A 22,284-nucleotide genomic window follows, 5' to 3' on the forward strand; every position below is an offset into this window, starting at 1 on the left:
AAAACAATAAAAATGCTCTTGTCTAAGAACATTCATCCTGTCTTCCAACTCAGCAATAGAGCTGTTACAAATGCAGTGAAGACATAACAGAAAGAATTTTAGCCTTGACAAATAATGGAGTGTGTGTGAACCGTAATGTGCTAATATCGAAGAAAATCAGTCTTTGTCTTCTTACTTCACCCCAAGCTGCTAAGCCAATTCCAGATATTGTTAGAAACAAATGTAATGCCCAGTCCTTTGTCTCTGACCTCTGTCTGCTATATTCCCATCTCAGCAACTGAATAGTGAGCACCATAACAGTAACACAGAAATGTTACACACCTTCTGCTCAAAGATTCCCAACTCTCTAGGCAAGATATAGTTTTGGGAGGACACATTAATATATTCACCAGTGACACTTAAAAAACTTTCTAAATTTGTCAATCTGCACCAAAAACAATTACACATACACAACTGTAATTTACCAACGACAGATCAATACTAACAGAAGAACCAAGGTACATACTTCCTTCCCCTTAGACAACTTACAATTTACTAGTATTCAGAAAATACTCAGACATTGATTTGTGAAGAAAAAGACAAATGACTGGGGAAACAAGTTTCTTTCTATTGATTTCATCAAGAGAGGAAGTGGGGAGAGGGGCAGAGAGCAAAGAAAAACATTGAGCTGTTCCTGTATGTGCCCTCATCAGGGATCGAACCAGCAAACTGTGCTTCAGGACGATATTCTAACCAACCAAGCTATCTAGCCAGGGCAAAAAGTTTTTTGTTTTTGTTTGTTTGTTTAAGAAAACAGCCACCGTAAGTCAAATCTGTTTGGTCTTAAGTCAGTGGTCCAGAATCTATGGCTCGCAAGCCAGATGTGGCTTTTTTGATGGCTGCATCTGGCTTGCAGACAAATCTTTAATAAAAAAAAAATACTAACGTTAAAAATATAAAACATTCTCATGTATTACAATCCATTCATTTCCTACCTCTCATGTTCATGGTTGCAAGTAGCTGGAGCCAATCACAGCTGTCCTCCGGGACAACACCAAATTTTTATTGGATAATGCATAACGTACACAGGTCATTGTGAGGTCAGGAAGAAAAACTTCCCTCCTTTTTTTTTTTTAAATTTTTATTTATATTTTTTACAGAGACATAGAGTGAGTCAGAGAAAGGAATAGACAGGGACAGACAGAGGAACGGAGAGAGATGAGAAGCATCAATCATTAGTTTTTCATTGTGCATTGCAACACTTTAGTTGTTCATTGATTGCTTTCTCCCATGTGCCTTGACTGTGGGCCTTCAGCAGACCGAGTAACCCCTTGTTGGAGCCAGTGACCTTGGGTTCAAGCTGGTGGGCTTTTCCTCAAACCAGATGAGCCCGCACTCAAGCTGGCGACCTCGGGGTCTCGAACCCGGGTCCTCCGCATCCCAGTCCGACGCTCTATCCACTGCGCCACCGCCTGGTCAGGCAACTTCCTTCCTTTTAATCAAGTAGTCAGTGAGCTAACTGCAGAAACCCTTTTGATGAAGAAGATGGCTAAAAGAAAAAAAGATGAGGAGTATTGTACTTTTCAGCAGGAATGGACAGAAGAATTCGCCTTTGTGGAGAGAGCAGGTTCTGCAGTGTCTAATATGCAATGATAAAATTGCATCGATGAAACGCTCAAATATAAAGCAGCACTTCAACACACACCATACTACATTTGCATCAAAATATCCAGCAGGGAACAGCAGGAAGAAAGCATGTCAAGAGCTACTGTGCAGAGTACAAGCTAGTCAGCAGCAACTCCATGTTTGGACCCAACAAGGTGATTGGAATTCGGCTAGCTTTGCTGGTGGCTTTAGCAATTGTGAGAAATGGAATGCCATTCACAGATGGGGAGTACGCCAAGACATTCATGCTTGATGTTGCCAATGAACTATTGACAACTTTTCGGATAAAGACAAGATAATCAAATGAATAAAAGACAAGCCTCCGTTGACAAGAACTGTTCAAGATCGTACCATCATGATGGCAAATCAAACTGAGGCAACACAAGTAAAGGACATAAATGCAGCACCATTCTTTTCTCTCGCTTTGGATGAGTCAACAGACATAAGCTATTTATCCCAGTTCAGCATGATTGCAAGGTATGCTGTTGGTGACACACTACATGAGGAAAGTCTTGCTGTTTTGCCTATGAAAGAGACAACAAGAGGGGAGGATTTATTCAAGTCTTTCACTGAGTTTGCTAAAGAAAAAAAATCTACCGATGGGTAAACTTATTTCGGTGTATACTGATGTTGCTCTGTGCATGGTGGGGAAAAACAGAGGATTCACAGCCCTTCTTTGTGAACATGAAAAGAGACCCATCCTAAGTTTTCACTGCATCAGGAGGCACTTTGTGCTCAGATGTGTGGCGAGCAGCTTGGTGAGGTGATGTCGCTGGTCATTCCAGTGGTCAACTTTATTGTTGCCTGAGCTTTACATGATCGCCAGTTTAAAACACTGCTGGATGAAGTTTGGAACAATTATCCTGGTCTGCTTCTGCACAGCAATGTGCGTTAATGTCAAGAGGAAAAGTGCTCAGCGCGAAATCCGGACACTTTTTTTTTTTGTATTTTTCTGAAGCTGGAAACGGGGAGGCAGTCAGACAGACTCCCGCATGTGCCCGACCGGGATCCACCCAGCACACCCACCAGGAGGAGATGCTCTGCCCATCCGGGGCGTCTCTCTGTTGCGACCAGACCCACTCTAGCGCCTGAGGCAGAGGCCATGGAGCCATCCCCAACGCCCGGGCCATTTTTGCTCCAATGGAGCCTTGGCTGCGGGAGGGGAAGAAAGAGACAGAGAAGAAGGAGAGGGGGAGGGGTGGAGAAGCAGATGGGCGCTTCTCCTGTGTGCCCTGGCCGGGAATCAAACCCAGGACTTCCGCACGCCAGGCCGACTCTCTACCACTGAGCCAACCAGCCAGGGCCTGAAATCCGGACCTTTCTTGAAATGAAAAACGTCGAGCATCCTGAGTTAGCTAACATTGAGTGGATCCTGAAGTTCTACTATCTCATGGACATGACTGAACATCTGAACCAGTTCAATGTGAAAATGCAAGGCGTTGGAAATAGTCTTATCCCCTTCAACAAGCAGTGTTTGCATTTGAAAACAAACTGGAACTCTTCATCACCGACATTGAAACTGGTCGTTTACTATAGTTTGAAAAATTGGGAGCATTTAAAGATGCATGCACAGCAAGTGACCCTGCTCAACATCTCGATCTCTAGCAGCTAGCAGGCTTCACATCTAATCTCCTACAGTCATATAAAGCGTGCTTTGGAGAATTTCATGAGCGCACTCATCTTTTTAAGTTCATCACCCATCCACACGAGTGTGCAGTGGACAGCGCCGACCTGAGTTACATCCACGGTGTCTCCGTCAGAGATTTTGAACTACAAGCTGCTGACCTGAAGGCCTCAGACATGTGGGTGAATAAGTTCAAGTCACTGAATGAAGATTTGGAAAGACTTGCACAACAGCAAGCAGAGTTGGCGAGCAAACACAAGTGGGGAGAAATGAAAAAACTTCAACCCGCAGACCAGCTGATTGTTAAAACTTGGAACGTGCTTCCCGTCACATACCACACACTGCAGCATGCTAACCCATGCCACAGACATTTACTGCTGTATTATATACAACCCTCTAGTTTACCAGCTCTATTATAGGGCACAATTTAAGAGGCTATGGTAATGTGAGGCAGATGTGAGAAAGGAGAAGAGGAAATAAAAATTTCCACGGGACCATCACTACAGCAGTAACCCTCTATCCACAGCTTTGCTTTCCTTGGTTTCAGTTATTCATAGTCGACCACAGTCCAAAGATATTACATGGAAAATTCCAGAAACAGACAATTCATAAGTTTTAAACGGCATGCTCTTTTGAGTATTGTTATGAAATCTTGTGCCGTGCCACTCCGTCCTGCCCAAGATGTCAATCAACCCTTTGTCCAGAATACCCACCCTACATAAGCTACCTCCCCGTTAGTCTATGAGTAGCTTTCTCAGTTATCAGATAAACTGTCACAGTATTGCAGCGCTTGTGTTCAAGTAACTTTTATTTTACTTAATTGTGGTCCCAAAGTACAAGAGTAGTGATGCTGGCAATTCAAATAAGCCAAAGAAAAACTATAAAGTTCTTCAAGTAATTATGTGTAGGAAAAACAGTATATATAGAGTTTGGTACTCTCCAGTTTCAGGCATCCACTTCAGGTCTTAGAAATAAATATCCCAGGCCTGGATAAGGAGGATCTACTGTAGTTTGACCAAGCTGCTTCAATATATATACCATTTTCTATTTCAAATGTCAGTCCTTGAATGTTTAAGTATTATATATTTTTTAATAAATATCTTAAAGGCTAAATTACATAAAACTAACTTTCATATAGAAAAAACATTAATGGAACACTCAGTCCTTTCAAAATCCAAGTTCTTGACATCACCCTATGGTAGTATGTATCAGTAACCTAGTCCTTTTTATTAATATTGCATTATATGAAAATATCAGTCTGTTTATCCATTTTCCTATTAATGGATCATTTCAAGTTTTCCACCCTTAGAATAAAGCTGCTATAGACATTCGTGTACAGGTCTCTTTCTGAACCTACATTTTCATCCCTCTTGTGTAAATACCAAGAAGAATTTCTAGGGGAGTGATAATTTTATAATTATGTAAATTTCTGAAGATATAGGAAAGAACAGTACAATGAATTCCCATTAAAACCAGCTGCAACCATATTCATTTATAGATGCTCTCATTTTGTCTATCCCCTCACTTTGAAGTCTTAGCACCATCATCATTTTGTCTTTAAACATACCAATATGAAACAGTATTTTCAAAGCTGGTCAGATTTTTATCACAAAATATTCAAGAAATCTTCACCATTGATTTACATGTGGATTAAGAGTTTTATTAGCTCTGGCTCAGTGGGTTTGAGCAGTGTTTTTTAACCACCCGCCCACCTGAAATTTCATGCTGTGGACCAGCGGTTGAAAATCACTGGGTTAGACTGACCAGGCCGTGGCGCAGTGGATAGAGCGTTGGCCTGGGACGCTGAGGACCCACATTCAAAACCCCAAGGTCACCCTCTTGAGCACAGGCTTATCCAGCTTGAGCATGGGATCACAGCCATGTCCCGATGGTCACTTGAAGCCAAGGTCAATGGCTTAAGCAAAGGGTCACAAGCTTAGTGGGAGCCTCCCTGGCCAGGTGCATATGAGAAGCAATCAATGAACTTAAGTGCTGCAATGAGGCTTCTCAACTCTCTCCCCTCCTGTGTGGCTGCCTCTGCCTGTTTCTCTCACAAAGAGAAGAGAAGAGAAGAGGGGAGGGGAACACTGGGTTAAAGCACTGTCCAGATACATCAAAGTTGTAGGTTAGATCGCTGGTCAGGGCACATATAAGAATCAACCAATGAATACCTAATCCTAATTTCTCTCTCTAAAATCAACTCTAAAAAAATTAAGTTTTTAAAATAGCAATTAATGAGTTACAATTTTTCTCCTTTTTATTGTACATCTTTTTTTTTTTTTCTATTCAGTGAGAGGCAGGGAGGCAGTGACAGACCCCCACATGTGCAGTGACTGGGATTCATCCAGCAACCCCACTAGGGGGCGATGCTCTGCCCATTTGTAGCCCTTGCTCCGCTGCAACTGGAGCCATTTTTTAGCGCCTGAGGCAGAGGCCATGAAGCCATCTCAGCAGCTGGGGCCAACACGCTCCAGTAGAGTCATGGCTGCAGGAAGGGAGGAGGGAGGGAGGGAGGGGGGAGAGAGGGTGGGAGAGAGAGAGAGAGAGGGAGAGAAGTGAGAGGGGGAGGGGCGGAGACACAGATGGTCATTTCTCCTAAGTGCCCTGACCAGAAATCGACATGCACATGCAGGACTAACAGTTTACCACTGAGTCAACCAACCAGGGCTCTTTTTGCATCTTTTAAATAATGCCTCTCTACCACTTACAACTAGCAAGCCAATGAAACAAAAAGATACTAATTTTCCTTCATTGCTCTGAAAAGTGTTAAATATGATACAAAAGTTGAGATTGATGCTACAAAGGAACATCAATATAATCAAGCAGGCCCTGGCCGGTTGGCTCAGCGGTAGAGCGTCGGCCTAGCGTGCGGAGGACCCGGGTTCGATTCCCGGCCAGGGCACACAGGAGAAGCGCCCATTTGCTTCTCCACCCCTCCGCCGCACTTTCCTCTCTGTCTCTCTCTTCCCCTCCCGCAGCCGAGGCTCCATTGGAGCAAAGATGGCCCGGGCGCTGGGGATGGCTCCTTGGCCTCTGCCCCAGGCGCTAGAGTGGCTCTGGTCGCAATATGGCGACGCCCAGGATGGGCAGAGCATCGCCCCCTGGTGGGCAGAGCGTCGCCCCTGGTGGGCGTGCCGGGTGGATCCCGGTCGGGCGCATGCGGGAGTCTGTCTGACTGTCTCTCCCTGTTTCCAGCTTCAGAAAAAAAAAAAAAAAAAGAAAAGAAAAAAAATATATATAATCAAGCAGACCTCCCAACTTTCAAATACCCTGAATTAGCTATTTCCATTCTATGATATTTTATATATGAAACTGTATGTGAGACTTAAAACAAAAAAGAACAGAGGTAATCCTCATTACACCCACCACTGGCTAAGAGGAGGTAAATTTCAACCTTTCCAGTCACTAGGTTTCCGTTACTCCCCCAAACCTGCCTGTCCTGGAGAGGGTAGGAGGAACGGCCACTGTCAACAAGTGCCACCAGTATAAACGCATACCTTCTTTTCAGAGGGCTAGCTGGAAGAAAAGCATTCTCTTTTGATTTGCAAATTTTACTTCCAAGAACATTACCTAAGTAAATCCTAGTATAAAGCAATGTTGTGTACAACAGCCAAAAATTGTCTACAACCTAAAGGTTCAATAGGACATTTTAGTATAATTACGCAACATCCAAATAAACACGCACTAGAGGAGTAAGAGTCTGGAACTACACATGCCCAACTATCAGTGGTACTCACGAAGGAGAGGGGAATATCTGCTGTTCACCCACTTTAAGTCCATTTTTCAAATAGATTTCACTATACTTTCAGTTGGACCTTTTTTCTTTGTGCCCTTTTTTTTTTTTTAAATGATTTGAGAGAGAAAGGGAGGAAGAGAAAAACACTGTCTTGTTGTTCCACTTATTTACGCATTCACTGGTTGATTCTTGTATGTGCCCTGACCAGGGATTAAATCTGCAACCTTGACATGTTGTGACCATGCATTAACCAACAAGACCACGCTCTAACCAACTGAGCTACCCAGCCAGGGCCTCTGTGCCCAGTTTTTATTTTTATTTTAATCTTTTTATTATTTTAAATATTTTACTGATTTTAGAGAGAGGAGAGAGAGAGATGGTGGGGAGGAGTGGGAAGCATCAACTTGTAGTTGGCTTCTCCTGACCAGGCAAGCCCAGGGTTTCAAACCGGTGACCTCAGCATTCCAGGTTGACACTTTATCCACTGTGTTACCACAGGTCAGGTACCAGTGCCAAGTTGTTAGTTGTTTTGTTTAAGTGAAAGGAGGGGAGATAGAGACAGACTCCCTCTACCTGGCAACCTGCAACCCCTGTCTGGGGCTGAGATTCGAATGAGCTATCCTCAGTACCTGGGGCCAATGCTCAAACCAATTGAGCCAATGGCTGCCAGAGGGGAAGAGAGAGAGAAAAAAAAGCAGCTAAGTCGCTTGTCATGTGTGCCCTGACTGGGGATCGAACCGGGGACTTCTGTATACCGGGCCGACACTCTATCCACTGAGCAAACCGGCCAGAACCAGTGTCAAGTTTTATTTTTCTTTTTTCTGAAGCTGGAAACCAGGAGGCAGTCAGACAGACTCCCGCATGCGCCCAACTGGGATCCACCTGGCATGCCCACCAGAAGGCGATGCTCTGCCCATCTGGGGCGTTGCTCTGTTGCAACCAGAGCCATTTTAGCGCCTGAGGCAGAGGCCACAGAGCCATCCTCAGCGCCCGGGCCAACTTTGCTCCAATGGAGCCTTGGCTGCGGGAGGGGTAGAGAGAGACAGAGAGGAAGGAGAGGGGGAGGGGTGGGGAAGCAGATGGGCACTTCTCCTGTGTGCCCTGGCCGGGGATGGAACCCGGGATTCCCGCACGCCAGGCCGACGCTCTAACACTGAGCCAACCGGCCAGGGCCATCAGTGTCAAGTTTTTAAGAGCAAAGCTCAAGGCCTTGGAAGCAACTTTGCCAAAAAAGGTGAGCCTGACCAGTGGTGGAGCAGTAGACAAGAGTGTTGACCTGGGATGTTGAGGTCCCAGGTTCAAACCTGAGTTCATCAGCTTGCATAGGCATGACAAACTGAGCATGGGATCATCAACGTAATCCGAAGGTTGCTGGCCTCAGACCAAAGATCACTGGCTCGAGCCACCTCCCCTCACCCCCCACCAAGCCCTGTATGAGAGGCAATCAGTGAACAACTAAAGTGAAGCAACTATGAGTTGATTCCTTTCACTGCTCTCCTTTCTGTCTCTTTCTTCCCGTCTCTCTCTAAAAGCAAAACAAAAAGCAAAACAAAAGAGATGAAATATAGAGTGATATAGCATAGTCATAGTGACAAGGAAACAAAATGAAGTCTAGACAAAGGGTTCTGACAAGATGCCAGCATGTTAACAATAACCCAAAGACAGGTATGATAGACAGTTCAGTACAACTTAATATTTTCATTTTATTTGTGGATAATCCTTAGTGGGGGGGAGGGGGGGAGAGTTCCTACACATCACATGATGCTCAGCAGCATTCAGGCCTCTACTCATTATGCTAGTAATACCCCTCCCACAACTGCCTCCAGAACTAGCCAAATGTCTCCTGAAGGATCAAGTCACCCTGGTTGAGAACCACCAATCTAACTCTACATTTATATGTAAAATACATTTCTTTTACTTCTCAAAGAAAAAAATAAGAAAAATAAACCACACAATTATTGGCTTCAAAGAGCTTAAAATCTAAAGGCAATAAATCTAATTGTCAGATTTTTAAATTTTATTACAATATCTTGTGATTGAGGGGGGCTTCAAAATCTAGATTATGGCAGTTTTGTCCACCAGAGCGATTTAACCTCCCTCTTAACTTACAAACATGTCTTATATATCTTAACTGTACAAATTCCTCAAAACAGAGAATCAAACTATGCTCTTCCGTCAGCTGCCATGTACTTAGAGACAAATGTGTTTCACTTCACGTGGAGCCACACCAGCCGGGTTCACGTTCTTGCCCTGCCACTCACTAGGCTTTGGGATGTTGACCAAGTTACTTAACTTCCTTATGCCCTACTTCTCCCAACTTTGAAACAGAAACAATACTATCAATCTAACTTACAGGAACAAAGTGAGTATATAAAGTGCTAAAAATAGTGCATAGTGTATAGTAAGTGCCCAATAAACCTCAGCTTTTATTTTAATTACAAGCTATAAAAGTAGACACCTCGTTACCAATTTACAGATGAAGAAACAGAGTCTGAGAGACCAGGAAACTTGTCCATGGTCACAACAGATTATTACGGAACAATGATTCAAAAACTGTTCCTCTTGATTCCAGAGCTCATAGTTTTTCCATTATATCCAAAAATTACATTCAGATTCATTAACTATCAAAAATAACAGTCTTACTTCAAAATAATAACCAGAACGATTGATTTTCATTAAGATATTAATTTAGAACACTTAACTGAATTCAAGGCTATAGCTGATTTAAGTTTACAGAGCTTTTACATACCAACATAGACAACATTCAGTTTCTACATACTATTTTAGTTTATCATTTTTCTTTTTTTTTTTCTTTCTTTTTTTTTTTTTTTAGATTTTATTTATTCATTATAGAGAGGAGAGAGAGAGAGAGAGAAGGGGGAGGAGCAGGAAGCATCAACTCCCATATGCGCCTTGACCAGGCAAGCCCAGGGTTTTGAACCGGCAACCTCAGTGTTTCCAGGTTAACGCTTTATCCACTGCGCCACCACAGGTCAGGCATCATTTTTCAATTAAATTTTATTGGGGTGACACTGGTAAACATAACAGGTTTCAGGTGCCCCATTCTACAACACATCTCTGTACACCATATTGTGTTCACTTCCCAAGTCAAATCTTTATCCATCACCATCTACATTATTATTTTAAGTGACTCCTTTTTTTTAAGATTATATTTGATTTTAGAGAAAGAGAAGGGAGGGGAGTGGGAAGCATTAACTTGTAGTTGCTTCCAGTATGTGCCTTGACCAGGCAAACCAAAGGTTTCGAACAACCTCAGCATTCCTAATCGATACTCTAACCACTGCGCACCACAGGTCAGGCCTATTTTAAGTGATTTTTTTTTTCTTTACAGGGACAGAGAGAGAGTGTCAGAGAAAGGGATAGATAGGGGCAGACAGGAACGGAGAGAGATGAGAAGCATCAATCATCAGTTTTCCGTTGCGACACCTTAGTTGTTCATTGATTGCTTTCTCATATGTGCCTTGACCGCGGGCCTTCAGCAGACCGAGTAACCCCTTGCTTGAGCCAGCGACCTTGGGTCTAAGCTAGTGAGCACTTTTTTTTTTTTTGCTCAAACCAGATGAGCCCACGCTCAAGCTGGCAACCTAGGGGTCTCGAACCCGGGTCCTCAGCATCCCAGTCCAATGCTCTATCCACTGCGCCACCTCCTGGTCAGGCTTAAGTGATATTTTTAAATTAAATTTAATGCAGTGACATTGATAAATCAGGGTACATATGTTGAGAGAAAACATCTCTAGATTATTTTGACATTTGATTGTGCTGTATACCACTCCCCCAAAGTTAAATTGTCTTCTGTCACCTTCTATCTGGTTTTCTTTGTGCCCCTCCCCTCCCCCAACCCCTCTCTCCTTCTTCACCCCATCCCCCCTCCCCCCTTAAGTGATTTTTATTTGAAAAGTCGGTACATAGACCTTAAGAGCTTAGTTCCTAAAATTGCTTAATATATTATACCAAAGCAGCCTAATGAAATCAATCTATAAAAAGACCATTAACATGAAATAAGATGGGCTTGAGACAGTCATCTTGTATACATTCTCTAAGTGTTCCCTTCTTACTCCAAGGTCACTTTCTTGTAAATGACAGGTTTTGTTCCCCAAGTCCAAGAAGGGTTCTGTAGACCCCTTTGATTTCATCAATATGCCCTTACCCCACATCCATAGTTCTTAATGACTCACAAACACCTTACACATGCTTTTTAAACACTGCCTGATTGTTCTGCAACCTATTAATCTTTTTCATTTAAACTTTGCAATTCCTGCCCTGACCAAGTAGCTCAGTTGGTTAAGAGTGTCATCCTGATAAACCAAGGTTGCGGGTTCAATCTCTGGTCAGGGCACATACACAAATCAATGCCCCACTCACTCTCTCTAAAATTAAATTTTAAAAAAAGCAAAAAAGGCCCTGGCCAGTTGGCTCAGTGGTAGAGCATCGGCCTGAGGTGTGAAGTCCTGGGTCTGATTTCCGGTCAGGCACACAGGAGAATCACCCATCTGCTTCTCCACCCCTCCCCCTCTCCTTCCTCTCTGTCTCTCTCTTCCCCTCCCGCAGCCGAAGCTCCATTGGAGCAAAGTTGGCCCGGGCGCTGAGGACGGCTCAATGGCCTCTGCCTCAGGTGCTAGAATGGCTCCAACCACAACTGAGCAACACCCCATGGGCAGAGCATCGCCCCCTGGTGGGCATGCCGGGTGGATCCCGGTCAGGCGCATGCAGGAGTCTGTCTGCCTCCCCACTTCTAACTTTGGAAAAATAAAAAAACTTTGCTATTCCCAACATTCCTGTGTACCCCTTCACTAACTCATGACAGCATGTTCTTCAATCTGGTCTTTAAAAACTATTCATTTTAGCCTGACCAGGTGGTGGCGCAGTGGATAGAGCGTCAGACTGGGATGCGGAAGGACCCAGGTTCGAGACCCCGAGGTCGCCAGCTTGAGCGCGGGCTCATCTGGCTTGAGCAAAGAGCTCACCAGCTTAGACCCAAGGTCGCTGGCTCCAGCAGGGGATTACTCGGTCTGCTGAAGGCCCGTGGTCAAGGCACATGTGAGAAAGCAATCAATGAACAACTAAGAAGTCGCAACGAGAAACTGATGATTGATGCTTCTCATCTCTCTCCGTTCCTGTCTGTCTGTCCCTGTCTATCTCTGCCTCTGTAAAAAAAACACAAAAAACTACTCATTTTAGAGTTGGGAAGAAGTCAGAGCAGAGGCAGAATGGCTAGGACCTATATAATTTTATCATCCCCCTCAAAAAATTAAAATTGGAAAAGACAAGAAATTTTAGCCCAAACATTGGGAGACAGACAACTTGGTAAAATCTTGTCCATCATTTCTCAGATTTTAAAAATAATCTGGTCCTTTGGGTCCTTTTTATCTCCTTTGCTCTTTCAATTACTCGATTTTAACATTTTTTCTCCCCTTACCAGTTCAGAAGCCTCTCTTAATATGCTTATCCAAAGGGTTGAGTTGTCTACCATGTTCACTTTGAGTAAATAGCTCAACTAATTCTGCCCCCAACCAACTCTATGTAATGAAATGAGGCTGACAATCTCTGCTATTCAGAACCTAGTTTGCCCATCCTGTCACTGTTACTACACTTGTATAACAAGTCTGTTTTCACCAAATGAAAAAGGAAACCTCACTGTAGCACTCATGTTCAGAAACTTCAGGTTTCACTCCTCTTTCCTCTTTTTTATTTACGGATTTTGAGAGGGGGGGGAGGGAGGGAAAGGGAGGAAGGTGGAGGGGGGAGAAAGAGATGGAAACATCAATTTGTTGTTCCACCTATTTATGCATTCATTGGTTAATTGTTTTTTTTTAGGTTTTTGGGGTTTTTTTTTGTATTTTTCTGAAGCTGGAAACGGGGAGGCAGTCAGACAGACTCCCGCATGCGCCTGACCAGGATCCACCCGGCACCCCCACCAGGGGGCGATGCTCTGCCCATCCGGGGCGTTGCTCTGTCATGACCAGAACCACTCTAGCGCCCCGGGCAGAGGCCAAGGAGTCATCCCCAGCGCCCGGGCCATCTTTTGCTCCAATGGAGCCTCGGCTGCGGGAGGGGAAGAGAGAGACAGAGAGGAAGGAGAGGGGGAGGGGTAGAGAAGCAGATGGGCGTTTCTCCTGTGTGCCCTGGCCAGCAATCGAACCGGGACTTCCGCACGCCAGGCCGACGCTCTACCACTGAGCCAACCAGCTAGGGCTCATTGGTTGATTCTTGCATGTGCCCTGACCAGGGATCGAACCTGCAACCTCTAATCAACTGAGCTACTGGGCCAGGGACCCTCATTATTTTCATAAAACTCCTTACCACAAATTCTAGATGATGCCAATGCACGCCACTCAAAAATAATTCAAAAATCTCCAATGCCTCCTCACTGTCAACCAAATAAGGAAAATTCCCTGACAACCTTCTCATACCGTTCTTACCTTCTTTTCCAGGCTTTTCTCCTGCAACAGCTATCTACTCTGCTCCAGGCACATGGAAGCCTTCTTCCCTGAATAAGGAAGGCCTATCCTGTGTATTCCTTCTGCCTGGCGTATTGACCCCCATCCTCCTTCAACCTCTTTCAACCTCCTTCAACGTTAAACCCGGAACTCTTTGGGAAGCCCTCCTGAGGTTTCCATTTCCCTAAAACTACACATGGCTTGTTTAAAACCATTTCATGGGAATTATATATTATTTATGTTTGTGCATTTACACATGTTCTCCTTATAAATCCATGCAAAAATCCTACCATTCTCAGTGCTGTTCTTCCTAGACCACTCATGAGCAGTGCCTCGCACACCCTGAGATCTCAAACACTGTTGTCAAATTGAAGATGACCTTTCCTAGGATTTCTCTTTGTAAGGTTGGTCATTAAGTCACAATTAGACTCAAGCCATTTTACCAATAAAAAATGTTTTACTTACACCTCATATTAATCAAGTTAAACTCTTCTATTTCACTCAGTATATAAAAAAAACCTGTCCTAATTTCAAGGGTTTTCTCCTATGGGAAGGTCTACTCTACAGACCTGGTCTCTCTTTCAAGTAACTTAGAAATTAAACTAAATTCTCCTCCATTCCTGCCTTAGAGAACAGGAAAAATTCTGTGGTACTTCAGAATTACTGCAAGGAAGTAAACTGCTAAGTAATTACTGAACAGAAAGAGACTGAAATGTGCTGTGAGACTCTACATATCGAGAAAAGCTTCTCATTCACATACGAATTCTTACAGTCTCCTCTTGATACAGACTCAGTGTTGTCTACAGAAATCACTACGTGCTATTGAAATCCATCACTTTCAAGTTGGTAAACTTTTTGAACAGAAGCAATTCAGTTCAAAACGCTTTTGTAACTGCCTCCCCTGTGTCAAGCACAGAAAGGAAGCTAAGAAGATAGATGAAAACAACGAATGTGAACAACCTATAAGTAAACCTTTCTGCACTTGGTGCACACTCTGCATTCTTCCTCTGCCCCTCTACCAGCTAGCTCCATCAGCCATGATTACAGTATTGGGAAAACAGGTTAAAAGAAGTTTAAAAAAAAAAAATTCCTGCCTCACCAATCTGACGGGGCAAGAAAGAGAAAGGTGAAGAAAGAGAAGCAACCCCCCCCATTCCTTCTGGAAAAATCACCAACCTAGCCTGCTTGTCCTTTAAAGTCTGCCAAAAGTACAGTGAGAAACAAACATGTCAAAAATCAGTAGACTTCTGGTAAAAAGTGGCACTTAAAAAAGACAATTGTCACATTTCATCGGTAGAAATGACTCCCTGTATTAAAACACTTAAAAACACTCCAGGATATCAGGCTGGTGTTTAAAATTTTTTAAACTTATCTTTGATCGAAAGACTCAGGTTATGACAAAGCTAGAAATGTTCGCTCACACCGGTAAGGGTGAATCACAGCAAACACCTCCTACACCCAGGGGCCACCGCTGCTAAGTCCAGACAGTTCAAAACCTGGAGAGCGTTCCTTGCCGGCTCCACGCTGGAGAGTTCTGTTCAATACATTAGTGTTTACGTGTAGCCACACAACAGCAAGGAAATGTTATTTAATCCTGAAATTTTCCCAGGTATTCTGTTCTCCATAGATGTCTTTTCCACATTTACCGAACTTTCCCTCTTTTGAACAGGGCAAAAAGGGCTACAGATAACTCTTACCTGAAAAAGTGTGTTCAGATTTTCAAAGTAAATTTGCACTGCCGGATTTGGGAGGGAACCCTATTACATACATCGTGTCTACGGTAATGCTACCTGCGCCTTCTCTCAACCGAAGCCTGGAGCCCACGAACTGATTGATTCAACACATTGAAAGGGTTGCCAGATAGCCCCGGTAAGCTTAACGACGACTTTCCGTCCAGTGCAAACCCACCTGGATGTTTCAAAGTTACGCGGTGTTGGCGGGAACCTGGCAAAACATCTACTTACCCTGGCAAAACAGCTTTCTCGACTCTCAACTGAAATAACACATTAAGGAGGTCAAGGCCACCGTCCCAAACTCTTTACACACCACGATGGACGCCTAAGGGATGCCCCGGCCCGCATTTCCTTCCCGTGCCCGTGAACTTCTCACTGAAAAAACCTCGCACAAAAGAGCCCGGGCGGCCCCGTGTCCCGTCCCGTCCCGTCCCGTCCCGTCCCCCCCCCCCCCCCCCGCGCCAGGCTCCCCGCCGACTCACCAGGACCGTGGTGCAGATGGACCTCAGTTCGGACTCCACTTTCTCCCGATAGTCCTTGATCAGCTGCAACTTCTTGTCGGAGGTGTCGGTCTTCTGCTCGATGCTGGAGATGACCCTCCAGGCGGACCGGCGGCCGCCGACCACGTTCTTGTAGGCCACCGAGAGCAGGTTGCGCTCCTCGTTGGACAGCTCGGCGCCCTGCTCCGTCACGGCCTTCATGCAGGTGGCCATGTCGTCGTAGCGCTCGGCCTGCTCGGCCAGCTTCGCCTTCTGAATCAGCTCCGTCTTCTCCATGGGGACGGCCGGCGAGGACAGCGAGGGCGAGCACCGAGCCGGATCAGAGGGGGCGTGCGGAGGGCCTGCGGGCGGCGGCGGTGGCAGCGGAGAGGCGGGGGCGGCGCCGTCAGACAATGCGCCCGCCGCCCGTCCGCCGCCGCCCCTTTTGTCTGCCCCGCACGCGTGGCCCGGCTGGATTGCCCTCCCCCGCCCACGCTCCCCGCGGGGCGCCCGGGACGACGAGGGGCTCCGGCCGGAGGCGGCCGGAGGCGGGAGAGGGAGGAGGAGGACGGGCAGCTCCCGCGCCTGCCCTACCCTACCCTGCCCGGCCCAAAATGGAAGCGGCCGTTGGCCCGCACCTTCCCGCCGGAGCCGTCCGTACGGAGAGTGGCGCCGAGGCCGGCCGCTCCAGGACTCCTGCCCTTCCCGCCTTCCCCTCCCCGCAGGCCCGGCCAGGCACGACAAGGGCAGCAGAGGAGCCCCGGCGTTCACCTTCACGTCTCCGCGGCCGCGGCGCGAGTCCCACCACTTTGATCCGCTTTTGGCTTTAGCAGAGGACCCTCCCGTCTCAGCCTACCCCGGAGCCGAGGGGCGGGTCTCCGCGCAGCTGCCCTCGCTCCCGTTGCCCAATGACAGGCCGAGATGCCCCACATAGTCCCGCCTCCCGACCCGCCGCTAGCCAGTGAAGCCTGAGCGCGCGGAAGGGGGCAAAGGGGGCGGGGCGGGCGGGGAAGCGGAGGCTAGGAGGGTGGGTCGGCTTGGGCAAGTTCGGTTGGCCGGCAGGCTGCGGCTTTGGCCACGGGGTTTCCTCCAATTAGATCCAGGGTAAAAGGACGTCACTGTTGCCATTGCGATGCTGTTACCTATTTCCCTCATCCTCCCCACCATCCCCAGCACTTGTGGGTGCGGCACGGGAGCCGTAGGCTCGCACGACCTCGCCTGCGGTGGCCGTGTGTCCTGCTGCAGGAGTGGTGCAGATGGTGCATTGCATCTTGTGGACTAATGCAGCTGCAGCTCTAGTCGGCCCTGGGGAGGCCCGGCCCGCGAGGGTGACACAATCGGCTGTTTTGTTGCACAAGCGCCTTTCTTTCCTCCACCTTCCTAGTCGTGACAAAGGTTTGGAGCTCAGTACACTGAAACCAGCCTTTAATGACGTTGTGATTGGGGCTATGAATTAGAAATCATCCCATCCCCATTAAAGAGGAAATAGCTCCTGGAGAAAGTGGTCTCTGTGCGGCTTTTACATGATAAGTTCAAGTTTTCAGACCGGCACCTAAAACCTGAAATTCCCCTGTAAAACAACCCAAAAAGTCCAGGCTGGTCTCTCCGGCAATGCCAGATAATTATGCTTTTCTTTAAAACGAAAAATAACATTAAAGAGAATTTGTAGAAAAACACTCATTAATTCCCACTTCCACACCCCAAAGCAACTGTTTTTATGTTTCCCATCTTTCCTGGTTATACATTTTAATATGTATTTTTCACATCATTGTCTTATGTGTACACACTTTATTTTCTGGTATTATTTTTGAGAGGACATTTGAAAAGCTAAACTTCTCTAGATGTTGACTTCTGGCTTTCTGGTCATGAATACTCTTCCTAAGTGAGAAAGATTGCCCGGGTGCCTTTTACTAGGGTCATCATCGCTGGCACCTTTCTTTTTCCCTCTAAACCAGACACTTCCCTCCAGCCAGTTGCTTCTCTTCTGGCACTTCCCCAGGGCTCTACTCCAAGTAAGGTGGCTGTCCTGGGTGTCTGGAAAGTGGCCTCTGTGTCATTGTAAGGGGAAAGTTGCCATCTGGGCTCATACTGCCATGATTCCAGTTCTAGCACATCAAGGAAGAACAGATCACTGAAAGCAAAGACTGCCACAGCCGGGAAAGAGCAGCAGATTCTAAGTGGGGACCAGAACACATCTGGAAAGGTGCTAGCTCGGAAGCTTTGAGGGTGCAGACAGAGAGCAGGAAGTGCACACTTTCCAGAAATCTCCACTCCCTCCCACCTGTCCTCTCTGTCCCGACTTTGTAAAGGTTGCTTTGTGCTTTGACAGACAGGAGCCACCCAGGCTGGAAAGGGCCTGTGTCTTAATGCAGAAATGCCTTACTATGTTCCAGCATTCTAACGGAGGGTCCTACTGTTATTTCAGGAATCCCTGGGGCCAGGCTGCAGACACACAAGTGTTTATGACCATGTGGGCTGGGGTGGAGCTGGACACCAAGAAATCCCATTGGAAAGAATTTGCATGTGGAAGGTGAGATAAAATGCTTTCTGTACGACCCAATGAATTTTGAGCTTGCCAGAATTAGAGACAGCTTAGGCAGGGGAAAGACCAGTGGAAGTAGATGAAGGGGTGCTGACTCTTGAGGGGGGACTGTCGGGGGACTGAACGCCTGTGGTAGGAAAGGAGGGAGGGGGCAAACACACTAATTCTTTGTCAGAAAGTCCAGGTGTTACTGCCATCTCCCCAGGTGACGTTGGGCCAGATTTTACTGCTCTCTGTAACACAGTCTCTAAAATTTCTGCTTTCATTTCAATCATCAAATATTTATTGAGCACCAACTCATATAGTTATGATCATCTGGAGTCATGATTGAAAACTGCTTTGAAATAATGGCACACTATGAGATTAAGTATTTTATGAGGGACCAGAGGAATGAGTTCATGCCTAAATTCCTCAGCAACTGAAAAATAATTAAAGCTCCAGGAAGTCCCTGGACACATAAGGACTAACATTTATTGAGTACAACGTGTGTCAAACACTATTTTGAGTCTTTTGCAAGTACATATTGACTCATTTAATTTGCCTGATGGTACCATTACTATCATCATCCCCATTTCACAGACCAGAAAACTGAGGAACAGGGAGGTTCGGTATCATGTGCAGAGTCACACAGTTAGTGAATGACAGAGCACGGGTGTAAGCCTGTGCACAGGGTCTCTGCACTGAAGCCCATCCACGTAACCACTCTGCCAGATCTTTGCTGGGGGTCATCAGGTCTCTCTGGAAGACCAGACTAGTCTCTATCCTCTAACAGGGGTCTCCAAACTTTTTACACAGGGGGCCAGTTCACTGTCCCTCAGACCATTGAAGGGCTGCCAAATACAGTGGTCCTCTCACTGACCACCAATGAAAGAGGTGCCCCTTCCAGAAGTGCAGTGGGGGCTGGATAAATGGCCTCAGGGGGCCGCATTGCGGCCCGCGGGGCCGTAGTTTGGGGACGCCTGCTGGGATTCCATCCTGGTAATTATGAAGCGTGTTACACATCCACATCCAACGTGCGGTGAAGAACTCTAGGGAACAGACAGCTAACAGAAAGTACTGAGAAGCTATTATTTTATTTGTTTGATGTTCTTGTAATTTTTTCTAATTTACTTGGTGAGAAAAGGCTGCTTCAGCAGGAAGGAGCACACTGAACTTGAAGCCAGTTTTATCTGCAGTTTGAGCTTAGGCACTGTGATTCTCTCTGAACCTCTGTTTTCTAACCAGCAACTATCCCTACCTCTAAGGGGTCGTAGAGCTATCACACAGGAAAATGCTGGGCCAATAGCAAGTGTTCCGTAAACATTAGTCGTTTCCTTCTTTCTTTCTGCGTGGGGTGGAGGTGGGGGGTGCCAAGGGAGGGAGAGGGATGCCCATGGTGCTGCAGGAGGCCTCGGAGCCTTGTAAAACCTTGGGGAAGGCTCACCTCCTGAGTCACCGTGATTAGTAGAGCTAATGGTTTGCAGAATGGTCACCTTCAGCGTGCATTTCAGAATGAATGAGTCCTCCAGGTTGAGTTTACTCTCATGAACTGAGTAAACGGATAGCCCTCCAAAACATGGTGGGCCACATCCAACCAGATGAAGGCCAGAAAAGAACAAAAAGACAGGTCCTCCTCCCACCCAAGCAAAAGAGAATTCTCCCACAGATGGCCTTCAGGCTTCATCTGCCACTTAAGCTCTTCAGGTTCTATCACAGACAGCCTCCAGACTCAGATGGAAACATCAGGTCCAGCCTGCAGGCTCATCTCCCAATTTTTGGTTTGCTAATTCCTTACAATATCTATCTATCTATCTATCTATCTATCTATCTATCTATCTATCTAGATATCTATCTGTCTAACTATTCTGTGCTCTAGAGAACCTTAACTAATACTGTAAGTATACTTTAAGTTTGTATCATTCAACAAACAACATGCCGTATTTTTCACTCCATAAGATGCACCTGACCATAAGACACACCTAGAATTTTAAGGAGGAAAATAAAAAAAAAATTCTGAACCAAGTGGTGTGTTAAAATATGATATTTAATAAAGTACCGTATTTTTTGCTCCATAAGATTCACAGACATTTTCTCCTTCACTTTTAGGGGGAAAAAGTGTGTCTTATGGAGGAAAAAATATGGTATCTTTTTTTTTAGCTTTTATTATTTATTCATTTTGGAGAGGGGAGAGGGAGAGAGAGAGAAGGGAGGAGGAGCAAGAAGCACTGACTCCCATATGTGCCTTGACCAGGCAAGACCAGGGTTTTGAACCTGCGACCTCAGAGTCCTAGGTCAACACTTCATCCACTGTGCCACCATAGGCCAGGCCAACATATCTTTTCCTTTAAAAAAAAATATTTATTTTATTGATTTTAGAGAAAGAAAGGGCGAGAATGAGAAAGAGACAGGACCATTCATCTGTTCCTGTATATGCCCTGACCAGGGATTAAACCAGCAACCTCTGTGCTGGTTGATGCTCTAACCAACCGAGCTCACAGCCAAGGCATGCCAACATTTCTTTTAATAGCTTTATTTATTTAGATTTATTGATTTATTTCAGCGAGAGGAGAGAGAGAGAGAAGTGGAGGGAAGAGCGGGAAGCATCAACTTATAGAAGTGGCTTTTCATTTGTGCCATGACCGGGCAAGCCCAGGATTTCAAACCGATGACCTCAGCATTCCAGGTCAACGCTTTATCCATTACACTTCCACAGGCCAGGCTTAATAGCTTTAAGTGTAAGTCCGTGATATGTCATTCTCTCCTCTCTCCCCTGCCAGACTGTGAGCTTCCTGAGGATAAGGGTTTCCTTTTTAATCTTGTATTCCTAGTGCCTCTCAACAAATTAGGTATGATGATCACACTGTACAGTGGAGTAGACTGAACCTGGGAGGTTGAATTACCCGTCTGCACTGGTAAGCTACTGAGCTAAGATTCAAAACCAGGTCTGTCTGATTTCAATCTCCTAGTACAATAGACAAGATTCTGGTACCTGCCATGAAAGATGGAGGCTTCAGTGTTTGCTGGCCAGAGAACAATGTTCGGTTATTTGAGGCTGGTAGGTGGCTAAGTTTACATCTGCCAGCGAGTCAATGCGAATTTTATTTTCATATGCAAGTCTGTTTTTACTCTCGTCGTATCTGCAAGGAGAGGGTATCTCCTCATCCTTTGTGGTTTTTTTTTTAATTCTTTATAGTCTGTCTCTCCCCTCCTCCACCAGCACCCCCGTTAGACTGTGACCTTCTAGTGGCAGAATTTCATCTGTCCTCATGCCCCTGGTGATTCTGACTGGCCCATAGAAGGCATTTAGTGAGAGTTTGTTTTGAGAGTGAATCCAGGCCATCCATGGGACATTTCTAATACCAGCAATGGTTCGCAATGAGTGCTTACTTTGTGCCCAACCATATGCAGAATCGTTAGAACGGTTGTAAATTCACAAAGGAAAGCAGACAAGTAGAGCTATCTATTCCCCAGGTATCCCCTGTGCACAGGATTGCATCTGCTATGACAACCACACTACCATCTTTGAAATGCGCATGGCCCGTCCCTGAGCAGTAAGACAAATGTCCTGTTTCTTGCACTAATGTTCATCCACAGTGTACCCAAAGGAGTGCTTCCAACCCCCAACTCCAGCTCAATTTCCTATCAGTTCATTAAACAAAATATTAATGGGTCTACTATGTGTCAGACAGTGTCCTAGGGGCCGGGAGTCTGCAAATGGTTCAGTCTGTGCCTACAAGGAGCTTGATGGCGAGCCCTGAGGCCAGCGCCTAACCCAGAGCTCAGGGAAGAGACGGGAAGGTCTCCCTTTCTTCTCAGTTCTCGAGCTCAACCACCTGCTTCCGAGCTCTCTGTGGTCCAGAAGTGGCTGTTTGGGAAGTTGGAAGAGACTTGCTCTTGGGAAGGAGTCTCTCTGACATCCACTCTGACATCCCCTCTACATTTCACCAGATGATTCAGTGTAGAGGAAGAGCTAGGTTTGTTGGCCAGCCCAGGCCTGTCCCCACTGCTGACCTGGGATCCTGTCTATTTACAAGGTCTAGGCAAGGCAATCAGTTGACAGGGTGGAGACCACAAATCCACAAAAAGCTA

At 45.9% G+C, this 22,284-nt stretch overlaps 1 protein-coding gene across 2 annotated transcripts in view; it reads right to left on the bottom strand.

Moving 5' to 3' along the window:
- The window catches only part of YWHAQ (tyrosine 3-monooxygenase/tryptophan 5-monooxygenase activation protein theta), a 41,006-nt gene extending 24,450 nt beyond the window's left edge, over nt 1–16,556 (bottom strand). The window contains exons 1-2 of one of the 2 annotated variants that reach the window (XM_066234711.1): nt 16,446–16,556; nt 15,678–16,036 (exon numbers count right to left, since the gene is read on the bottom strand). In XM_066234711.1, the coding sequence (XP_066090808.1) occupies nt 15,678–15,971 (294 nt within the window). In that variant the 5' untranslated portion in view covers nt 15,972–16,036; nt 16,446–16,556. The other variant, XM_066234712.1, reaches the window with a different exon arrangement.
- Nucleotides 16,557–22,284: the final 5,728 nt, after the last annotated feature.

Source organism: Saccopteryx bilineata, chromosome 6, assembly GCF_036850765.1.
Source record: "Saccopteryx bilineata isolate mSacBil1 chromosome 6, mSacBil1_pri_phased_curated, whole genome shotgun sequence".
Lineage (NCBI taxonomy): Eukaryota > Metazoa > Chordata > Mammalia > Chiroptera > Emballonuridae > Saccopteryx > Saccopteryx bilineata.